At 50.7% G+C, this 15,198-nt stretch overlaps 6 protein-coding genes across 6 annotated transcripts; 3 read left to right on the plus strand and 3 right to left on the minus strand.

Annotated features, from left to right (window-relative positions):
• The first annotated feature begins 494 nt into the window (after positions 1 to 494).
• Positions 495 to 1,668, plus strand: SEPMUDRAFT_151075 (O-methyltransferase). Its single transcript, XM_016906580.1, has 2 exons — positions 495 to 820; positions 912 to 1,668. Exons 1-2 carry the CDS (start codon positions 572 to 574, stop codon positions 1,530 to 1,532), a joined length of 870 nt encoding a protein of 289 aa, XP_016758125.1. The 5' UTR covers positions 495 to 571; the 3' UTR covers positions 1,533 to 1,668.
• Positions 1,669 to 2,096: 428 nt separating this feature from the next.
• SEPMUDRAFT_151076 (cytochrome c1 heme protein) lies at positions 2,097 to 3,611 on the minus strand. Its single transcript, XM_016906581.1, has 4 exons — positions 3,449 to 3,611; positions 3,153 to 3,313; positions 2,418 to 3,080; positions 2,097 to 2,361 (listed from the first exon to the last, which is right to left on the minus strand). The coding sequence occupies exons 1-4, from the start codon at positions 3,521 to 3,523 to the stop codon at positions 2,268 to 2,270; spliced, it is 993 nt and encodes a 330-aa protein (XP_016758126.1). The 5' UTR covers positions 3,524 to 3,611; the 3' UTR covers positions 2,097 to 2,267.
• A 792-nt stretch (positions 3,612 to 4,403) lies between these two features.
• SEPMUDRAFT_50101 (S-adenosyl-L-methionine-dependent methyltransferase) lies at positions 4,404 to 5,252 on the minus strand (the record flags this gene model as incomplete). The annotated part of the gene is made up of 1 exon (XM_016909148.1): positions 4,404 to 5,252. The coding sequence occupies one exon, from the start codon at positions 5,250 to 5,252 to the stop codon at positions 4,404 to 4,406; it is 849 nt and encodes a 282-aa protein (XP_016758127.1).
• Positions 5,253 to 6,763: 1,511 nt separating this feature from the next.
• Positions 6,764 to 7,651, plus strand: SEPMUDRAFT_110410 (uncharacterized protein; the record flags this gene model as incomplete). Its single annotated transcript, XM_016900844.1, has 1 exon — positions 6,764 to 7,651. The coding sequence occupies one exon, from the start codon at positions 6,764 to 6,766 to the stop codon at positions 7,649 to 7,651; it is 888 nt and encodes a 295-aa protein (XP_016758128.1).
• Positions 7,652 to 8,504: 853 nt separating this feature from the next.
• On the minus strand, positions 8,505 to 9,776 carry SEPMUDRAFT_71018 (aromatic compound dioxygenase; the record flags this gene model as incomplete). The annotated part of the gene is made up of 4 exons (XM_016909926.1): positions 8,505 to 8,653; positions 8,731 to 9,043; positions 9,104 to 9,220; positions 9,279 to 9,776. 4 exons carry the CDS (start codon positions 9,774 to 9,776, stop codon positions 8,505 to 8,507), a joined length of 1,077 nt encoding a protein of 358 aa, XP_016758129.1.
• Positions 9,777 to 11,898: 2,122 nt separating this feature from the next.
• SEPMUDRAFT_22732 (uncharacterized protein) lies at positions 11,899 to 14,355 on the plus strand (the record flags this gene model as incomplete). Its single annotated transcript, XM_016908360.2, has 1 exon — positions 11,899 to 14,355. A coding segment is annotated over one exon (2,457 nt), but the record flags the coding sequence as incomplete, so codon positions are not given.
• Between the last annotated feature and the right edge of the window lie 843 nt (positions 14,356 to 15,198).

Raw genomic sequence — 15,198 nt, forward strand, 5'->3', positions numbered from 1 at the left:
AATGCCTATATCAGCAGTATCCACCGTCGCAGACACCATTCCTCAGCCGATGTGAGCTGAGATTCAAGAGTGAATGTTGGGGAGCTCAAGATTTCGAGTGTTTGCACAGGAGCTGGGCTACGGTAGGCAAGTACGAGGAGGGGGTTATTTGAACCCACAGTTTTCCGCTTCGCTTATACGGAATAACCATCATGTACTACATGTACCTTACCTCCTGGATGGCTTAAGTAGCGGTGCAGGATCGGATGTACGAAGGATGGTTAGGATAGATACGTAGTGAGTTTTCAAGGAGTCCGCGAAATACATGTACTGTAGGTAAGGTAGGTATGTTTGGGTCATGACGCCTTGAATCCCCAATTTGAGCTTGGAAGTGGAGCAGGAAGCCGACCGCCGACTGCACAAGTGCAGCATAGCATGCGAAAGCTCCATACTCTGCACGATTTTCTGAGAATCTCTTGTGTATAGTACCTACAGATCAATCGCAGTCATCCAAATCTCATCAAGCAACCAGAAGCGCCCGTGCCGAGAATAACATCACAAGCTCAAGAAGACCAACAAGAAAATTGCCAAGATGCCCTCTTTCGACCAGAAGAAGGCCTACGCCGAGCAAGAAGAAGTCTTCTTCGACGACGGCCGTGAAGTCGAGCTGCTACACTATGTCTTTGGCCTCCCAGAACTCGAGTCCATACGCGGAAACCCCGCCAAAGTCCTGCAAGCCATTGACAAATTCGGTCGCGAGAAGAAGTACCTCATGAATGTCGGCGAGGACAAGGGCAAAATCGTCACCGACCTGATTGCAGAAGTCAAGCCTCAAACGATGGTACAATACCTCATCAAAACTCCCTCACATCATGCGCTCATGAATCACTATCTGCTACAATGAATGCTAACCCAACACCTCTAATCCCCAGGTCGAGCTCGGAGGCTACGTAGGCTACAGCTGCATCCTCTTCGGCGCAGCCGTCAAAGCATCCGGCGGAAAACGCTACTTCTCTCTCGAACGGTCTCCAGAATTCGCCGCAGTCATCATGGCTCTGGTACACCTGGCCGGGCTCTCAGAAATCGTCAAAGTCGAAATCGGAAGCAGTGACAGCTCCATCAAACGTCTCCACGCCACAGGACAACTCAGCAAAATCGACCTCATGTTCCTCGACCACTACAAACCCGCCTACACGACTGATTTGAAACTCTGCGAGGATTTGGGTTTGATTTCTCCCGGCTCCGTTCTGGCAGCGGATAATGTCATTAAGCCGGGTAATCCGCCGTATTTGGAGTATGTGAGGAGTTCGGTGGAGCAGAAGAGGGAAAAGGCAAAGCAGGCGGCGAATGGAGGGGGGAATGATATTGAAGCGTTTGCGGATCGGGCTGCGAAGCAGTATAAGAAGAGGATTGAGAAGGAGGATTTGGGTGTTGCGTTTGGGAATCCGAATCTGGTGTATGAGAGTCGGTTGGTGGATTCTTTTGAGCCGACGGGTGAGCCTGATGGAGTCGAGATTTCAAAGTGCGTTGGTGTGGAGGAGGAAAAGAAGTGAGCATAGGGCGCTTATATCTTGAGCGCGAAAGGTCTTGAGGATGATGCCATCTGTGAGCGTGGACTACCGTAATATCTCACATCAATTGGAACAGTTTGGCTAGAAGTTATCAAATAGGAAATAATAGACATGTGAGCTGATATTGTACACTCCCGCTGTCAAACGAGAATATGAGCAGACTGAGATGCAGCAGCGCCCCATTTGATAGCCATACTTTCCCAGCAGCTTCTTTTCAACGGACTTCAGTTGGACTTGAAGCCTTACATCATCGTGCTCGTTGGTTTCCACGTGAGGGAAGAGACGAGAGAACAATTTCGGGCATTTTCTCTGCAGGCTTGGAGAGAAGCAAGCATTTTGCGGCCACGAAAGGATGCTTTGCTGGGCCCGGGCGTACGAACCTACATGTAATCCGAGAGAAGAACTTCACTGCATCATGTGGACTTGGGCGACTTCCGCGCGAACGTTCAATCGGGGAAGGAGCTCTCATGGAAGTACATGCAATCAATGGCTGGACCGATGAACTCCTTCTCAGAGGGCGCAATGTCTTTCGAAATGTTCGGGAGACGAATGATCAGTTACGTGAGGATGCATATATCCAATCTGTCAGCAAACTGCGAGTTTTGGGTGTGTATTGTGATCACGCTCTTGTTACACGAAGGAAGCACGCTAGAAAACATCTGTACATGCCACTGTCCATCTTCTTGCCCTCTGCTACTCCACTCTAGCATATCACATCTATCTTCGGAAGATGGAGCCTGGTGCTGGACGCTCGCTTGACGGAGGTGGGGTGTAGGAGATCTTGCGAGTCTTGATCGTTGACCACTTGTATCTGTAGTACTCATGTCAGCTGTATTCTTCAACCTTCGCAGGTCTCGGTCGCTGTACCTCTTGACCCAGACACTCATGGCGAACAGTACGGATCCAATAGCCATGACCTTCCAGCCCATACGCTTGCGCTCGTCCATCTCAGGCTCAGCGGCCCAGTTCAAGAACTCGACCACGTCCTTGGCCATTTGGGAAGTAGTAGCTGGAGTTCCATCTTCGTACTCGACAAGACCATCGTAAAGAACACGGGCCATGGCGATACCAGTACCTGGGAAGTATGGGTTGAAGTTTAAGCCGGCCGGCACGACAGCACCGGCTGGTGGTTCCTCGGGGTATCCAGTGAGAAGTGAGAAGATGTAGTTGCAGCCTCCATGACGGCCCTTGACGATCAAGCTGAGATCGGGAGGCAGAGCACCATTGTTGGCTGCGCGACCAGCTTCATCGTTCTTATATGGGTTGGGGATATAGTCCGACAACTTTCCAGGGCGCTTCTCAATGTCACCCTCATCGTTTGGCTCGCCATCATACTCGTTCTCCTCAGCCAATGCCTTGGCCTCGTCGACAGTCATAATGTTACCGACAAGTGTGCGGTACGGGATACGGCTCAAGGAATGGCATGAAGCGCACACTTCACGGTAGACCTGGAATCCACGGCGGAGGGCGGCGTGGTCAAAGGTCTTGATCAGGGACTCGTGCTCCCATGGGTACTTCGTGGCGTGCAGTCTGTCTTTTTTATCAGTCCGCTGCCCTGTTTCCACGCCTCGGTCCTGTTCGCATTGTCTATCGGCAACTCACCCTTCTTCAGCCGGCGTCATGGCGTACGCTGGACGCCCATATTGGTAGAAGTACCATGCTACGGACGTGGCCGCGAGAGCGCTCGAGGATGCGAGGAGGGCATTGTTGGTCCAAAACTTCGAGCCGGCCGATTCGGAAGAGCTTTGCGAGGAGGCGTTGCGCTGTCATCGCACGTCTATCAGCATACGCTTCCACATCTACGCAGTATGTCCATAGCATCACACGTAACCTCCGCATATGGTTGCAAGCCATCGATTGTGCGTGGCGGAGCAATGGTAGGGGTGAGCTCAACGTACGGTGGCAGTCTTGCTGGCGGCGGTCTTGCCAGTGGCTAATGCGCGTGTTGCGCGTGCGGCGGTCCGGCTAAGCATGGTATAGGAGTAGGTGCCTCAGCACTTGAGGCGGTCTACAGGATCGCGGACGTCGAGGTTGAAGGGATCGAGTGGAGGCAGATGTCGCTGTCGCCGCGACTGGTGTTCTTCTGCTGCTCCTTCCGAACTTCTCGACGGTTACTCCCGCAGGGTAAGGCCGGAAAGAGCGACTCTGATTGGCGGATGCACATCTGTGACATCTACGACTTCACGACTTTGTCCGATGCAACAACCCTGCCAACGCACTGGCAGATACAGTATTACCTCAGGTACTTGATCCTGCCTATGGTGGATGATTGCTATTTTCCATTCACTGCAGACCGGCGAGCAGTATGGCAAGTCGCACGAAGCTGTCTCCTCGCGAAATCACGCAGTGCCAGCTTAAATTGCTGACCAGCCTCAGCACCATATCATAGACTGGTCTCTATCGGCACTGGAGCCGCGTTTCACCCCATAAACCTGGAAGCCTTCTGCATTTTGTCCCCGGTACACGTTACCGCGAAACAATGAGCCTTCCATAACAACCTTGGAAATACACCGATTCGTTCGCCATCCCGACATCAGCAGCTTGAGACTCCACATGGTCCAATGGCCATTCCTCTCCTCACGAAGACCGTAGTGGCAGTTGGCGACCTCTATGACACTGGTCGCGAGTACCTCGAGAATCATAGATTTAGAAAACGCGAGTGCCACGACGCCCGGAACGTACGTACTCCTGCAATCGCCATATCCACCTTGCGGGATCAGAACCCGGTCGTGGTGCCTACAAGGAGGGAAATGGAGCTTAGTACTGAAAGGGAAACAACAAGTCCAGATTCAGATCCAACAACGGAAAGTAATAGATACATGTATGGATGATGCCTCGTTTCAATGTGTTGATCTAGGGCTTAGTAATGATGATCTCGCCATTCATTGCACCAAACCAGCCGTCCTCCGTCTCGATCCACTTATCCCAATCGTCTGCCATTGCGTCTAATTGCTCGAGAGTCCAGCCGAGTTTGTGCTCTACAATGAGATTCCGCATATTACCCTCTCGTAGCCTGACGGCTATAGTTCCGCCCCAGATCTCTCTTTCCTCGGGAGTGCTATAGGACCATGTTCCCATCGACGCCTGAATAGCACTCCTCTCGATTCCCGCTTCCAAGGCCAAACTCAACAACCGCACCCCCATATTATAAGAACCCCCACTCGCCTCCATGACACGTTTCCAAAGCTCCAGAGTGTCCATTAATCCTTTCACTTCAGGCCAGACATTGAACATTCTCACATCAGATTCCCTCACCGCTACGATACCGCCCGGCTTACAAACTCGAATCATCTCCTTCAAAGCTTTCAGAGGCTGATCCAAGTGACAGAGAATCTGCCCCGCGTGCACGAAATCAAACTTGTCAGACTCGAAGGGCAAGTCGTAAATAGAAGCAACTTGAGCAGACACATTTGTCACTCCGATGCTTCGCGCATATTCTGCTGCTTGAGCGACGATCTCGGGCGAGAGATCGGTGGCGATAATGTGGCCTTGAGGGAAATATTTGGCCAAGGAGGCGGTGATGGTGCCTGGACCTGCGGCGCAGTCAAGAGCTTGGATTTGGGGGTTCTTGAGCACCTTCTCCTTGAGGGTGGGAAGGACGTATGCGCTGGAGTTTTCTGCTGTTCGCCATGTGTGATTTGCAATGTGCTTGGGTTTGTGGCCGGGAATGTAGGGGTTGCTGCCGCGGGTGGTGGAAGCCATGTCTTGGTTTGTTTCTAGACAAGGTAGGTTGCTATCTGTAATGTTCGGCAGACGGGGCAAGGAGAGTACCTGTATATGTATATATCAAGTAGCTGGGCGCTCGTCAACACGTGCAGGAGGGGGAACTAAACTGCGTAGTTCTCAGCTGACGAGTCAAGAGGGGATGCAGGTGGGTTATATGAGTAGTTTACAACATTCACGTGGTCGCTGGATACGGCAAAAAGCGTACAAGGGTAGCTATGATACTGCCGTCGAGGAGTTAGGGCGAATGTTGTTGTAGGTTGTTGGTGTTGTTGGAGATGCATTCTATTTATAGACATGTCTGTGGCCGAAATCGGCATCCAAGGCTTCTGCATCTGCAATCTGCTTCTGCTTCTGCTTCTGCTTCTTCCACAGCATCGTCCAGCTCAATGCACACTTCATCCGGACATGGGCAGGTGTAAGTCCCGCAGGCAGTTGCTGACCTTAGGTCGAAGAGGTAGGTGATCAGTGGTCGGCAGCCTGCTCTCATGGAAGCACATAATACACGAGCCACAACGATGGCCTACAACTTACGCGTCGAGCCGTGTTGAGAAGACAATATCAATCGACTCATGGGGCTCAATATGGCAGACTTTGGGAGCTTCGGATATGTGAAGATGACTGGAGATACGCCAGAGAACATCGACCCGCTGGCCGACGACACCTCGCATGGCGCCAGCAACGAAATACTCTCAAGTGCGTCCATACCGACCCAAACATTGGCAAAGACACCATCATCTCAAATAAACTGCGATGATCTACATGATGACGGGTCAAGCATTCCGTGAGCTCGGAGCTGCCTCCATGCGGGTGCAAAGGGGCCTGAAAATAATGAGCAGAAATGGTCGTTTTGGCCATGCCAGAAGCCAGCGACGTTGGTGTGCCAGTGTATCGGAGACTTGGATTTGAGAAGGTGGACTCAGACGCCAATGTAACAAAGAGATCCGAAGGGAAGCCAGCACTATTCATTATATGCTGGCCGAAGGGCACTCCACAAAGCACAAGAAAGCTGCGATGCCAGGATATACATCCAAGATGATGGAAATGCGTCAGACGTGGCTCATACATCCAAGATGATGGAAATGCGTCAGACGTGGCTCACAAATCGAGGCTCTTGCCAAGTCAATAGCGTTGGCTTTGTGTTGGGTCGCGTTTTGTAAGTGATGCGCAAGTACGAATTTTATGGGTTTTATCACTTTTTACTACGAAGCTTCTCACTTCAAGCAAGTCAACTGAACCGATTACGCTAACAAGACATGATACTTCCGTCCAATCGCATGCCTAAATATGCTGCTATCTGGTCTCTCTGACCAGGTCTCGCGACGAGACATTCCAGAGACATCACAGCTTCATCTGCGTCCACACCAAGACTTCTTTGTCTTACACAACCGGATCCGGCGACTCATCCCACCATAGTGCAAGAAGGAGATAAATATACCTCTCCTCAACTCACCCTTAGTACCACCACATCAGGAACAACAATCATCAGCATGCCTCCCAAACAGAAATCCGTGCTCGACAAGATTCGCGCAGATCAGGCCAAATTACGAGCTGCTCTAGCCGTTGTCAAGGGCAGCGCATACAGTCGACTCGAAGAGCAGAATGCGAAACTAAGGCGGACGGCTGTGCATTCCCGTCCAGTCGCAAACTCCTCACCACGCCCCCGCAACGTCGTCTCGAAGCCAGAGGTAGCAACAAAGGTTGGTACGAAGCCATCGGCGAACGAGGTTGTCTCGAAGCCAGTGGTAGAGCTACCGACAAAGGTTGGTACGAAGCCATCGGCGAACGAGGTTGTCTCGAAGCCAGTGGTAGAGCTACCGACAAAGGTTAGTACGAAGCCATCGGCGAACAAAGTTGTCTCGAAGTCAGAGGTGGAGCCAGCGTCAAAGGTTGCTACGAAGCCATCGGCGTACAAAGTCGTCAAGCCACCATCGCGCAAACCGTCAGTCATACAGAGGAAAGCGTCAATCGCGAAGAAGATTGTCACGAGCAAGAAGTATCTCGACTCAGACGATGAGGATTCAGTGACAGAAAGTCAGACAGAATCCTGGGTTCCAGCCGGTGGACATCTCCCTTCCTCCACAACAGCAACCGGCACTGCCACCAACACGGCTTCGAAGTCGGTGGGAATCGCTAGGATTCCTGGTTGGAGAGTGGAGAAGTTCACGAAACAATTAGGAGAGTTCTTGCTGATGGAGGTGGTAACTGATGATGATCTTTTCAAGGTCAGGGTCAAGACGGAGGATGAAGGCTTGGAGGAGTTGACTGATGTGTATGTGCAATTCGAGACTGCGGAGCGGGCGGAGGAGTTGAGAGGGAAAATTGATGGAAAAATGCTGGATGGGAGGATGTTGAAAGTGGGGTCTGGGAAGAACTAAAGACCTACCTTACTTATCTATCTCCTCTTTCTATTTCATTTCAAACCTGCAAATAAGATTTTGGACGTTACTCAGCAGATACCTTTTGTCTTTCTATCAACACTGTAGACCAACTTGGCCGTAACATTTGTTCCCACTCGAGTGAGGCAACAACGATCCTGACAACCCTTTCCTCCTTTTTCCTTTATGGCTCTGAGATTTTGCATACCAGCAAGTCAAATCTATATCAGACCCTCCTGACTGAGGAAGTAGTGGTTTGTGGCTGCAAGATACCTACCTCGACGACGACGAGCTGAAAACAATTCCTTGAATGACTTCCGTGGCTCAAAGTTTCATGCTCCCGCAAGCAGATATTTTGGCTGGGAAGTCGACTCGAAGTTAGGTGTGATCGGGCTGCATGATACCTAGGTACTGTAGGGCAGGATAGATTCTTGGCAATATGGGTGGGTGATGAAGGACAAGGGTTCAGGGGGAAACACGAAACCGAAAGCTTGAACACGGGAGTGGCTGCGCCAAGAATTAACATCGAGACGACATCCTAAAATTGATCACGAACGCACACGATGATCTCGAGCGGTTAAATATATTGAACGCGTGATATTGAGCATGAATACATAAGAGTCATTCAAAACATTGACAAAGTCTATAATCTATCTGATAACTGGAACATGGTTCGAAATATGTCTAGTTTGCAGTCGTAGAGTTGATTGGGAAGCCATCTAGAGAAGGAACGTTCTTGTCAGCAGTATTTCTTTGATTATTTTCTTCTTGCGAGACCATATCTACGATTCTGTAACTTACTTGGTGGTTGCGAAGTGCCGTTCTTGATCGTTGTCGTATCGATTGCCTGGAGTCACACAAGATTAGCAAAGATTTTCTCTTGAAAAATAGATAGCCACCGGGACTTTGAGAAATGGCATACCAAGGTGATATATCCAAGGACACCATTCGCGTAGTCAACGCCGTCCAGAGGCTCGGTATCTACAAATGGCATGGCGCCAGCTAAAAAAAAGATGTCTCGTTAGCATTTTTGTCGCCCGCACAGCGGATGGAACTTTCTCCTCTGGACAAACACGTACATTGCGCCTGTTGAGCATAGATACCGTCGCCACTGTTCTTCAGTCGTTCAATCTCCGTATGGCTGGCATAAGGTTCCATGGCCATGATCTGTGCCGAGAGGGGCTCGTCGATGAAAATCTGACCCGTTTCCACAACGCTGCTGTGGTCGATCGTGCCGTTCACAGTCACACTCCAATTGGTGTGAACCTGGGCGTGGATGTGAAGGGATCGATCTATATAGAAGCCGGGGACGATGGTTTTGAAGCTCGTTGCTCCTGAAGCATCTGTTGGCCACATGCCGCGAAGCCAGGTTGTAGTATCGGTGGCCAAGAACTGTTGATCAACAGTCAATATCAGGGGACAAAATAGTGCGATCAGACTGGGGTTGTATACCTGGAAATCAGTGTAGTTCGAGGGATCGGTAATGCCGAGCTGTTCGAGGAGAGTTAGGAATGGTGTGTTTGGGTCGCGTCCCGTGTAAGATGAGTATGAACCGGTGGCATTGCAATGCTATGATGGAAGTCAGCTGTCAGTTCGATAGATCGCCCATGGAGCGAGTTCAGCTCACCCAAAGGCTGATCAAGGCATTCTCCAATGGCTCGCAGGTGGCCATATCGATCACTCCAATGTCAAGCTCAAAGGGAACTCCCGCTTGATCTTGAGCCATGTCCTGCGTGAGCAGCTGACTGGGCGGATACCAGTATGGACCTTGTGTAGTCTCTGGATACAGAATGCACGTGTCGTTCTTGATGAAGTCATAATGCGGCGCCTCAGCATGAATGGCAAAGGTGGTCACATTTCCACGTTTGGCGAGTTCCTGCGCAGCTTGCTCTCGCTTGCGCATCTGGTGACGCTTCTGCTTCATCGCTCCGACAGCGTTGGCACATCTGGCAGTCTTCTCTGCGCGCTTGGCAAGAAGCCCAGAGTCTGGATAAGCATGACCTCCAGGATGTGCTGCAGCAATCAGTACCGGCCAAACCACATTTCTTGCTGTAAAGTACAACTTACCAAGGACAGATGCACTACTGAGCAACAGGGTCGCAGCGAGAACAGCAGGAGTGTGCATGGTCGAGTCGTGCAAGATTGTTCAGGGAGTGTAGTAGAGCAATCTGGTTCACCGGAGTCAACGTCGTCAGTTATATATATATATATATCACTTCCTCCAAGCATAGCTCGAATGCAAAAAAAAAGTGTTTCCATCCGGCCAAAGTGGTCGCGGTGCATAGCAATTCCAGGTTGTCTTGAACGGCCTTCTACGCTATATTGGTTAGCCATATCAGAGCGGGCCATATTCGTTGGCTATACCAGAGCCAGTCTTTAGCATCACTGTGGGTCTTAATGGATCTTGGATGTCCACGTGTGCCGAGCCGAGTAGGTACAGTAGTAGTCAAAAGCGTGCACTTCGGGTAAACTTTGGCAAGCTCGTCAGCCAATAAGTAGAAAATCAAAGGTCGCCCATTCGGTGAAAAGACCGAAACCAAGGACTGGTTGATCATGATGTCAATACACATTCTTCTCTTGAGCAATACAGACCGGTTTCCCTATGGATCCCTTATCTGTTTCTCGGATTCCGAACTTCAGCCTCCGCCGGTCCGGGCGATTCATACCCTGGAATGGCCACTTTTTCTTCAGCGCGACTATGAACGAGCCAACCAGGAGACCAATCTTCAACGACACCAGTGCCGTAGTGACCCTGTGGAAAGGCTCGTTGGCAAAACGAGTCGATGGCGTAAAACAACACTACTTTCCGTTGACGACAGGCCGAAAAATATCGTCATATGCCTTCAGCGCCACTGTGAGATCTTCTAAAATAATTCAGTTGCCGAATTCCTTTTTCTCGGAGCCTGTCGGAGGCAGCTGGCATACAATTCTTACTAATTTCGCCTGCCAAAACATACGCTGCGATCATTGCACGACGCTTTCCCATTCCCGAGCATTCTGAGGCGGATGCAGAATCATCTAGCAGCACCACGCGACCTTGACACCAGATACCAAATTGCACGACACTCAATGACACCAGGTACCAAATTGTACGTCACTCAACCGGCCGCAATAGAAATCATCGGAGAGCTGCATGGCTTTCAGAAGCTCTGAAGGCTTCCAGCCAGCATCTCCAAATATTTCCGTGGACGCTGCTATCTCCGCTCTCTCGTTTCCTTAACGGCCTTCTCGGGGGTGCTCATCATCCCTGCCGAGGGGAAGATAGAGCTGTCGGATAAGGGGATTATGTCTTGGTAGCAGGATCGTACGCTTGCCAGATGCGATAGAGATCGTTCCATTGCAAGTTCCGCCAGGCTGGATCGGTCCAATATACGGAGTGGGACTACGGCTGTCTTTATCAGTAGTATCTGTACTGTCCTGTCAGTCAGTTCGTGCCCTGGGCGAACTTGTAACGCGTCTGTCCGCTCGCGCAGTCCATGATCTCTACATCAAAATCAGCAGTAGAGATTGCGGCAGACAGTGCTATGTCCAAAGCAGTTTAGTTTTCCAATTCCAGAATGGTAGCCCAGCTTCCAGGACAGAATTTTGAGGCGAGCCTCTAGCATCCCAATGCAAGTTGACCTGCGTTGCGATATCTCGATAGCTGCCGCGCTCAACCCAAGGCGGAGTGCTTTGGGTGAGTCGTCATCCAGATGTCCTACGGATGCCGGCAGTAGTCGCTGCCGATGCTGAAGGGAGTGTTTGCGAGGGGATTTGGTCTGCGAAAGTCTTGTAAGCTCACTGTCCCTTGGGAGACGCGCAGTTCTTGCATGGCTCTGTACGGTTACAGATAGTGCGGGTCTTCGCTGTCGCCGTGGTTGGCTTGTTATCTATGGCAGCTTATGTCGGATCTGAGGCTGTGCGTTTGCCACAGCAATGCCATGAGCTCTGCGCTCTGCTTGGAATCGCTAATCTCTTGGGTGTACTACGTGTCTCTACCAATTATTGTTCCACGAGAGGTAAGAGGCGGAGGTTGGAAGGACTTGGCACTTCGCGTTCAAAGTGGCAAAGTGGTTGGTGGGATGTCTGTCGGTCCGAGAGATGTACCGGGCTGACGGCAGAGGCCGGAGCTAGTCGGGTAGATCCCCGAGATGTCCTCTTTCGGTATGGTATAGAAGCAATTATGGAACTGGACTGCGAATTGGATGCCAGTTGATGGTTGATATTAACATATCGAGCCCGCCATGGCCACAGACGCCGTCACGCCCGCAGTGCTGAGCTATATTGACCATGGCGCATACCCCGATGATGACAGCATAATATCCGCCTCACTAGATTCCGACCGACTCGCCCATATCAGCACAGCACTTAGAAAGGAGCAGGATGTCGTCAAAGACGAGATACGTGGCCTGAGCAGGTCGACTGCAGGAGATGTCGACACATGGATAGCAAAGGCAAAGACGCTCCAGGCCGATATATTGCGAAGCAGGGAGACAGCACGCCAGATCGTTGCCCAGCATGAGCATACCAAGACTCACATTGCAAAAGTCAGCGAGACAGGAAGATACGTTCAGGAGCTGGAGCACGAGGTCACCGTGTACGGTGCAATTGCCGCTCGACTGCAGATTATCAAGGACTTGAAGAGCTTGCTGGACTTGGCGCAGGATTCATTGGTGAGCGGTGATGTAGACACAGGTCTGGCTCAACTCCAGGAAGCAGAGGAGGTGGTGTCGACGAAGGAGTTGGGTGATGCGCAATCTGGCGTTGGACTTATGCTACGGGGGCGCATCCAAAGATTGCAGGAAAACCTCAAGACGAATGTGCAGGAGCGTTGGAATCGTGGTGTTCATATCAGCATTGAGGATCACAAGGTGGTCATCAATGATGGTCTAGACCAGGTGATCAACGCTGCTCGCGGTCTGGGAATGTTCGACAACCTGGTCGCGAAGCTCAGCAAGGACATTGAGCGCGCTGTCTTTCGTCCAAGATTGGCGCATGTCAAGAATGGCAAGGTTGCTATGATCGCAATCAACGAGAAACAGCTCTCCTGCCAGGAAGTTAGTGACGACATAAGCACAGAAACTCTGCTCCAAGATCTCCATCGTTCTTTTGGATTTTTTGCTGAGCACCTTGAGCGAGACATTGCCTTACCACTGTCAGAGCTGCTTGTGCCCAGAATCCTGATACACCTGGAGGACGACTGGCTGGACCCAGCAGTGCCTGTCGATATCCAAGAATTGCCAGACTTCCAAACTCTACTCCACGCGGCATCTTCCCTTGCCGATCAACTCGATTCTTTGCAATGGCATGGCAGCAAATTGCTTCGGGATTGGGTACAAGCAGCGCCGAAGACGTGGCTCACCAAGCGTCGTGAAGCTGTGCTTGGCGATGTACGCAACCTGGTATTTTCTGGTCTGCGAGAACGTAAGACCGTCGAGCGTGTAGAGACACAGACTGTTAGCAAGGAAGACCACGCTGCACTAGGAGGCAGCGACGGCGGTGATGATTGGGATAGTGCTTGGGATGATCCAGATGAATCAGCCGCATCGCCGACTATTGTTCGCCCGGCTCAGTCAGTTGACGACGAGGACATGAGCGCTTGGGATGAAGATGGCGAAGAGACATCACAAGCACCGGCAGAATCACAATCGGCAGCACCTATCTCTACAGCAGAATCTCAACCATCGCAAGACGGTGACGATGAAGATGCTGCTTGGGGCTGGGATGGCGAAGACGAGCCTCAGGTACCAAATTCACCTAAGGCGGCGAATCCTGTAGCCCTAAGTGATGTGAAAACACCCTCGAAGCCAGCAGAACGCGAAATAACATTGCGGGAGACATTTACAGTCACTGGCATCCCAGATGCCATTCTAGCCCATCTCAGACAAACCATTGCCGATGCTCAAGCTCTTGCTGGGCCGGCATATGCATCATCGCCTCTTGCACCAGCGTCGGGTGGACTTTACACTCTGCCAACACAAGGCCTGGCATTATACCGTGCAACAGCGCCGACTGCATACGCCAAGGTGGACACGGGAAACATGCTCGTCTACAACGACGCTACTCGTCTTGCAGAGCAGCTCCGTGCCTGGGAAGCAGAGGTACCTACGAGATCACGACTCAAGCTCGACCACGACGTCAAGGCTCTTGAGCAATTTGCGAAGAGTGCCTACAGCAACGAGATGGAGTCCCAGCGCACAATACTGCGCGATCTACTCGATGGAGCACAAGGCTTCAGCTCGTGCTCAGAGCAGCCAGCCAAGCAGGAATGCGAAGACGCAGTTGAGCAGACCATGTTGCGAGTACGAGACGTCCATCGACTCTGGCAACCGGTCCTATCCACCTCTGCACTACTACAAAGCATCGGCAACCTAGTGCTTTCCGTAGCACAAAAGATCATTCGCGAGGTCGAAGATCTGCCAGATATCGGGAGTGCCGACTCCGAGCAGCTGAAGGTTCTCATCGACAAGACAAGCCAGATCAAGGATCTCTTCTTGCAAGGCGACCGTGACATGACTTTCGTCTATGTTCCGAATTGGTTCAAACTGCAATACCTGAGGGAAATCATGGTCAGCAGTTTGGCCGATATCAAGTACATGTGGAACGAGTCCGAACTGAGTCAGGAATTCGAGGCTGAGGAGGTCGTCGGTCTGATTGAAGCACTCTTTGCCGAGAGCATCCATCGCCGACAGGCTATACAGGAAATTAGAAGGGCCGGAAGATAAATAATTCACGTGTAGTTAGTATGTAGTTCTCATTATCTACATCCCTGACTCTTAAGTCTTGAAGCCATATCCACCTTAATTGTTTTCCTTTTTTTTTGACAAGTGTTGAAAACCCGAGTATACTCCCGACATTCAATAATGGGGAGGCATGACCTATGATGTATCTGTCTCGGACAATTAAATTTCAAAATCAACATGGATGTCGGCAGCTTGTTCTTTTTCCTTCCATTTTTTAATCGAACTCCTGCTGGTCTCGGATATCCTATCTTTAGCTAGCTATCTCTCGGGCCTTTCAAAAATATCCCGAATTCATTCCCCATATTTTGAACTTGGTGTATGAATAGCACTAGGGATCATCATAAGGCACGTTTTGCTTAATCAATCACAGGAGAGATCTGGTATAGAAGTTGAATGGAATAATACATGTAACACCCTCCCAATCGACAGACATGTTACCTACCTACAGATAGATAAACGATTGAATGGTTTTTTTTTCTTTCTTTCGTGGGGAGTAAATAAGGGGTAGCTAATTGGACCGACTGTATGAGTGAAAGAGGTTGACTGTGTGGTGTCGGCAGTCATGATGTACCAGGTACATTGATGAGTGCGTTTGTACTTGTGTTATTTACAGAGAGAAAGAAGAGAGATCAGATGAAGATATGGCAAAGACTGCGAGTGCAATGAATGCAATTCGCACATGTAAACCTCTCCCTCTCTCCACACGAGTACTTACGGTCGTGCGTAAGGTGGTGAATGATTATGGGTTGTGGCTTGCATTATTTGATTGTAGCTACACATTGCCAGCGGGCTTTACCAGTGATCATTGCGCTTTCAGTAAGCCCT

Source organism: Sphaerulina musiva (genome assembly GCF_000320565.1).
Source record: "Sphaerulina musiva SO2202 unplaced genomic scaffold SEPMUscaffold_9, whole genome shotgun sequence".
Classification (NCBI taxonomy): Eukaryota; Fungi; Ascomycota; class Dothideomycetes; order Mycosphaerellales; family Mycosphaerellaceae; genus Sphaerulina; species Sphaerulina musiva.

What these genes read in the sequence shown, in the direction of transcription:
- SEPMUDRAFT_151075 (XM_016906580.1), top strand. Translation starts at nt 572, where the DNA reads ATGCCCTCTTTCGACCAGAAGAAGGCCTACGCCGAGCAAGAAGAAGTC. An exon ending in AAGTCAAGCCTCAAACGATG is followed by an intron (nt 821 to 911) that starts GTACAATACCTC and finishes TCTAATCCCCAG; the next exon opens with GTCGAGCTCGGAGGCTACGT.
- SEPMUDRAFT_151076 (XM_016906581.1), bottom strand. Translation starts at nt 3,523, where the DNA reads ATGCTTAGCCGGACCGCCGCACGCGCAACACGCGCATTAGCCACTGGC. An exon ending in ATGACGCCGGCTGAAGAAGG is followed by an intron (nt 3,081 to 3,152) that starts GTGAGTTGCCGA and finishes TAAAAAAGACAG; the next exon opens with ACTGCACGCCACGAAGTACC. An exon ending in ATGAGTGTCTGGGTCAAGAG is followed by an intron (nt 2,362 to 2,417) that starts GTACAGCGACCG and finishes TGAGTACTACAG; the next exon opens with ATACAAGTGGTCAACGATCA.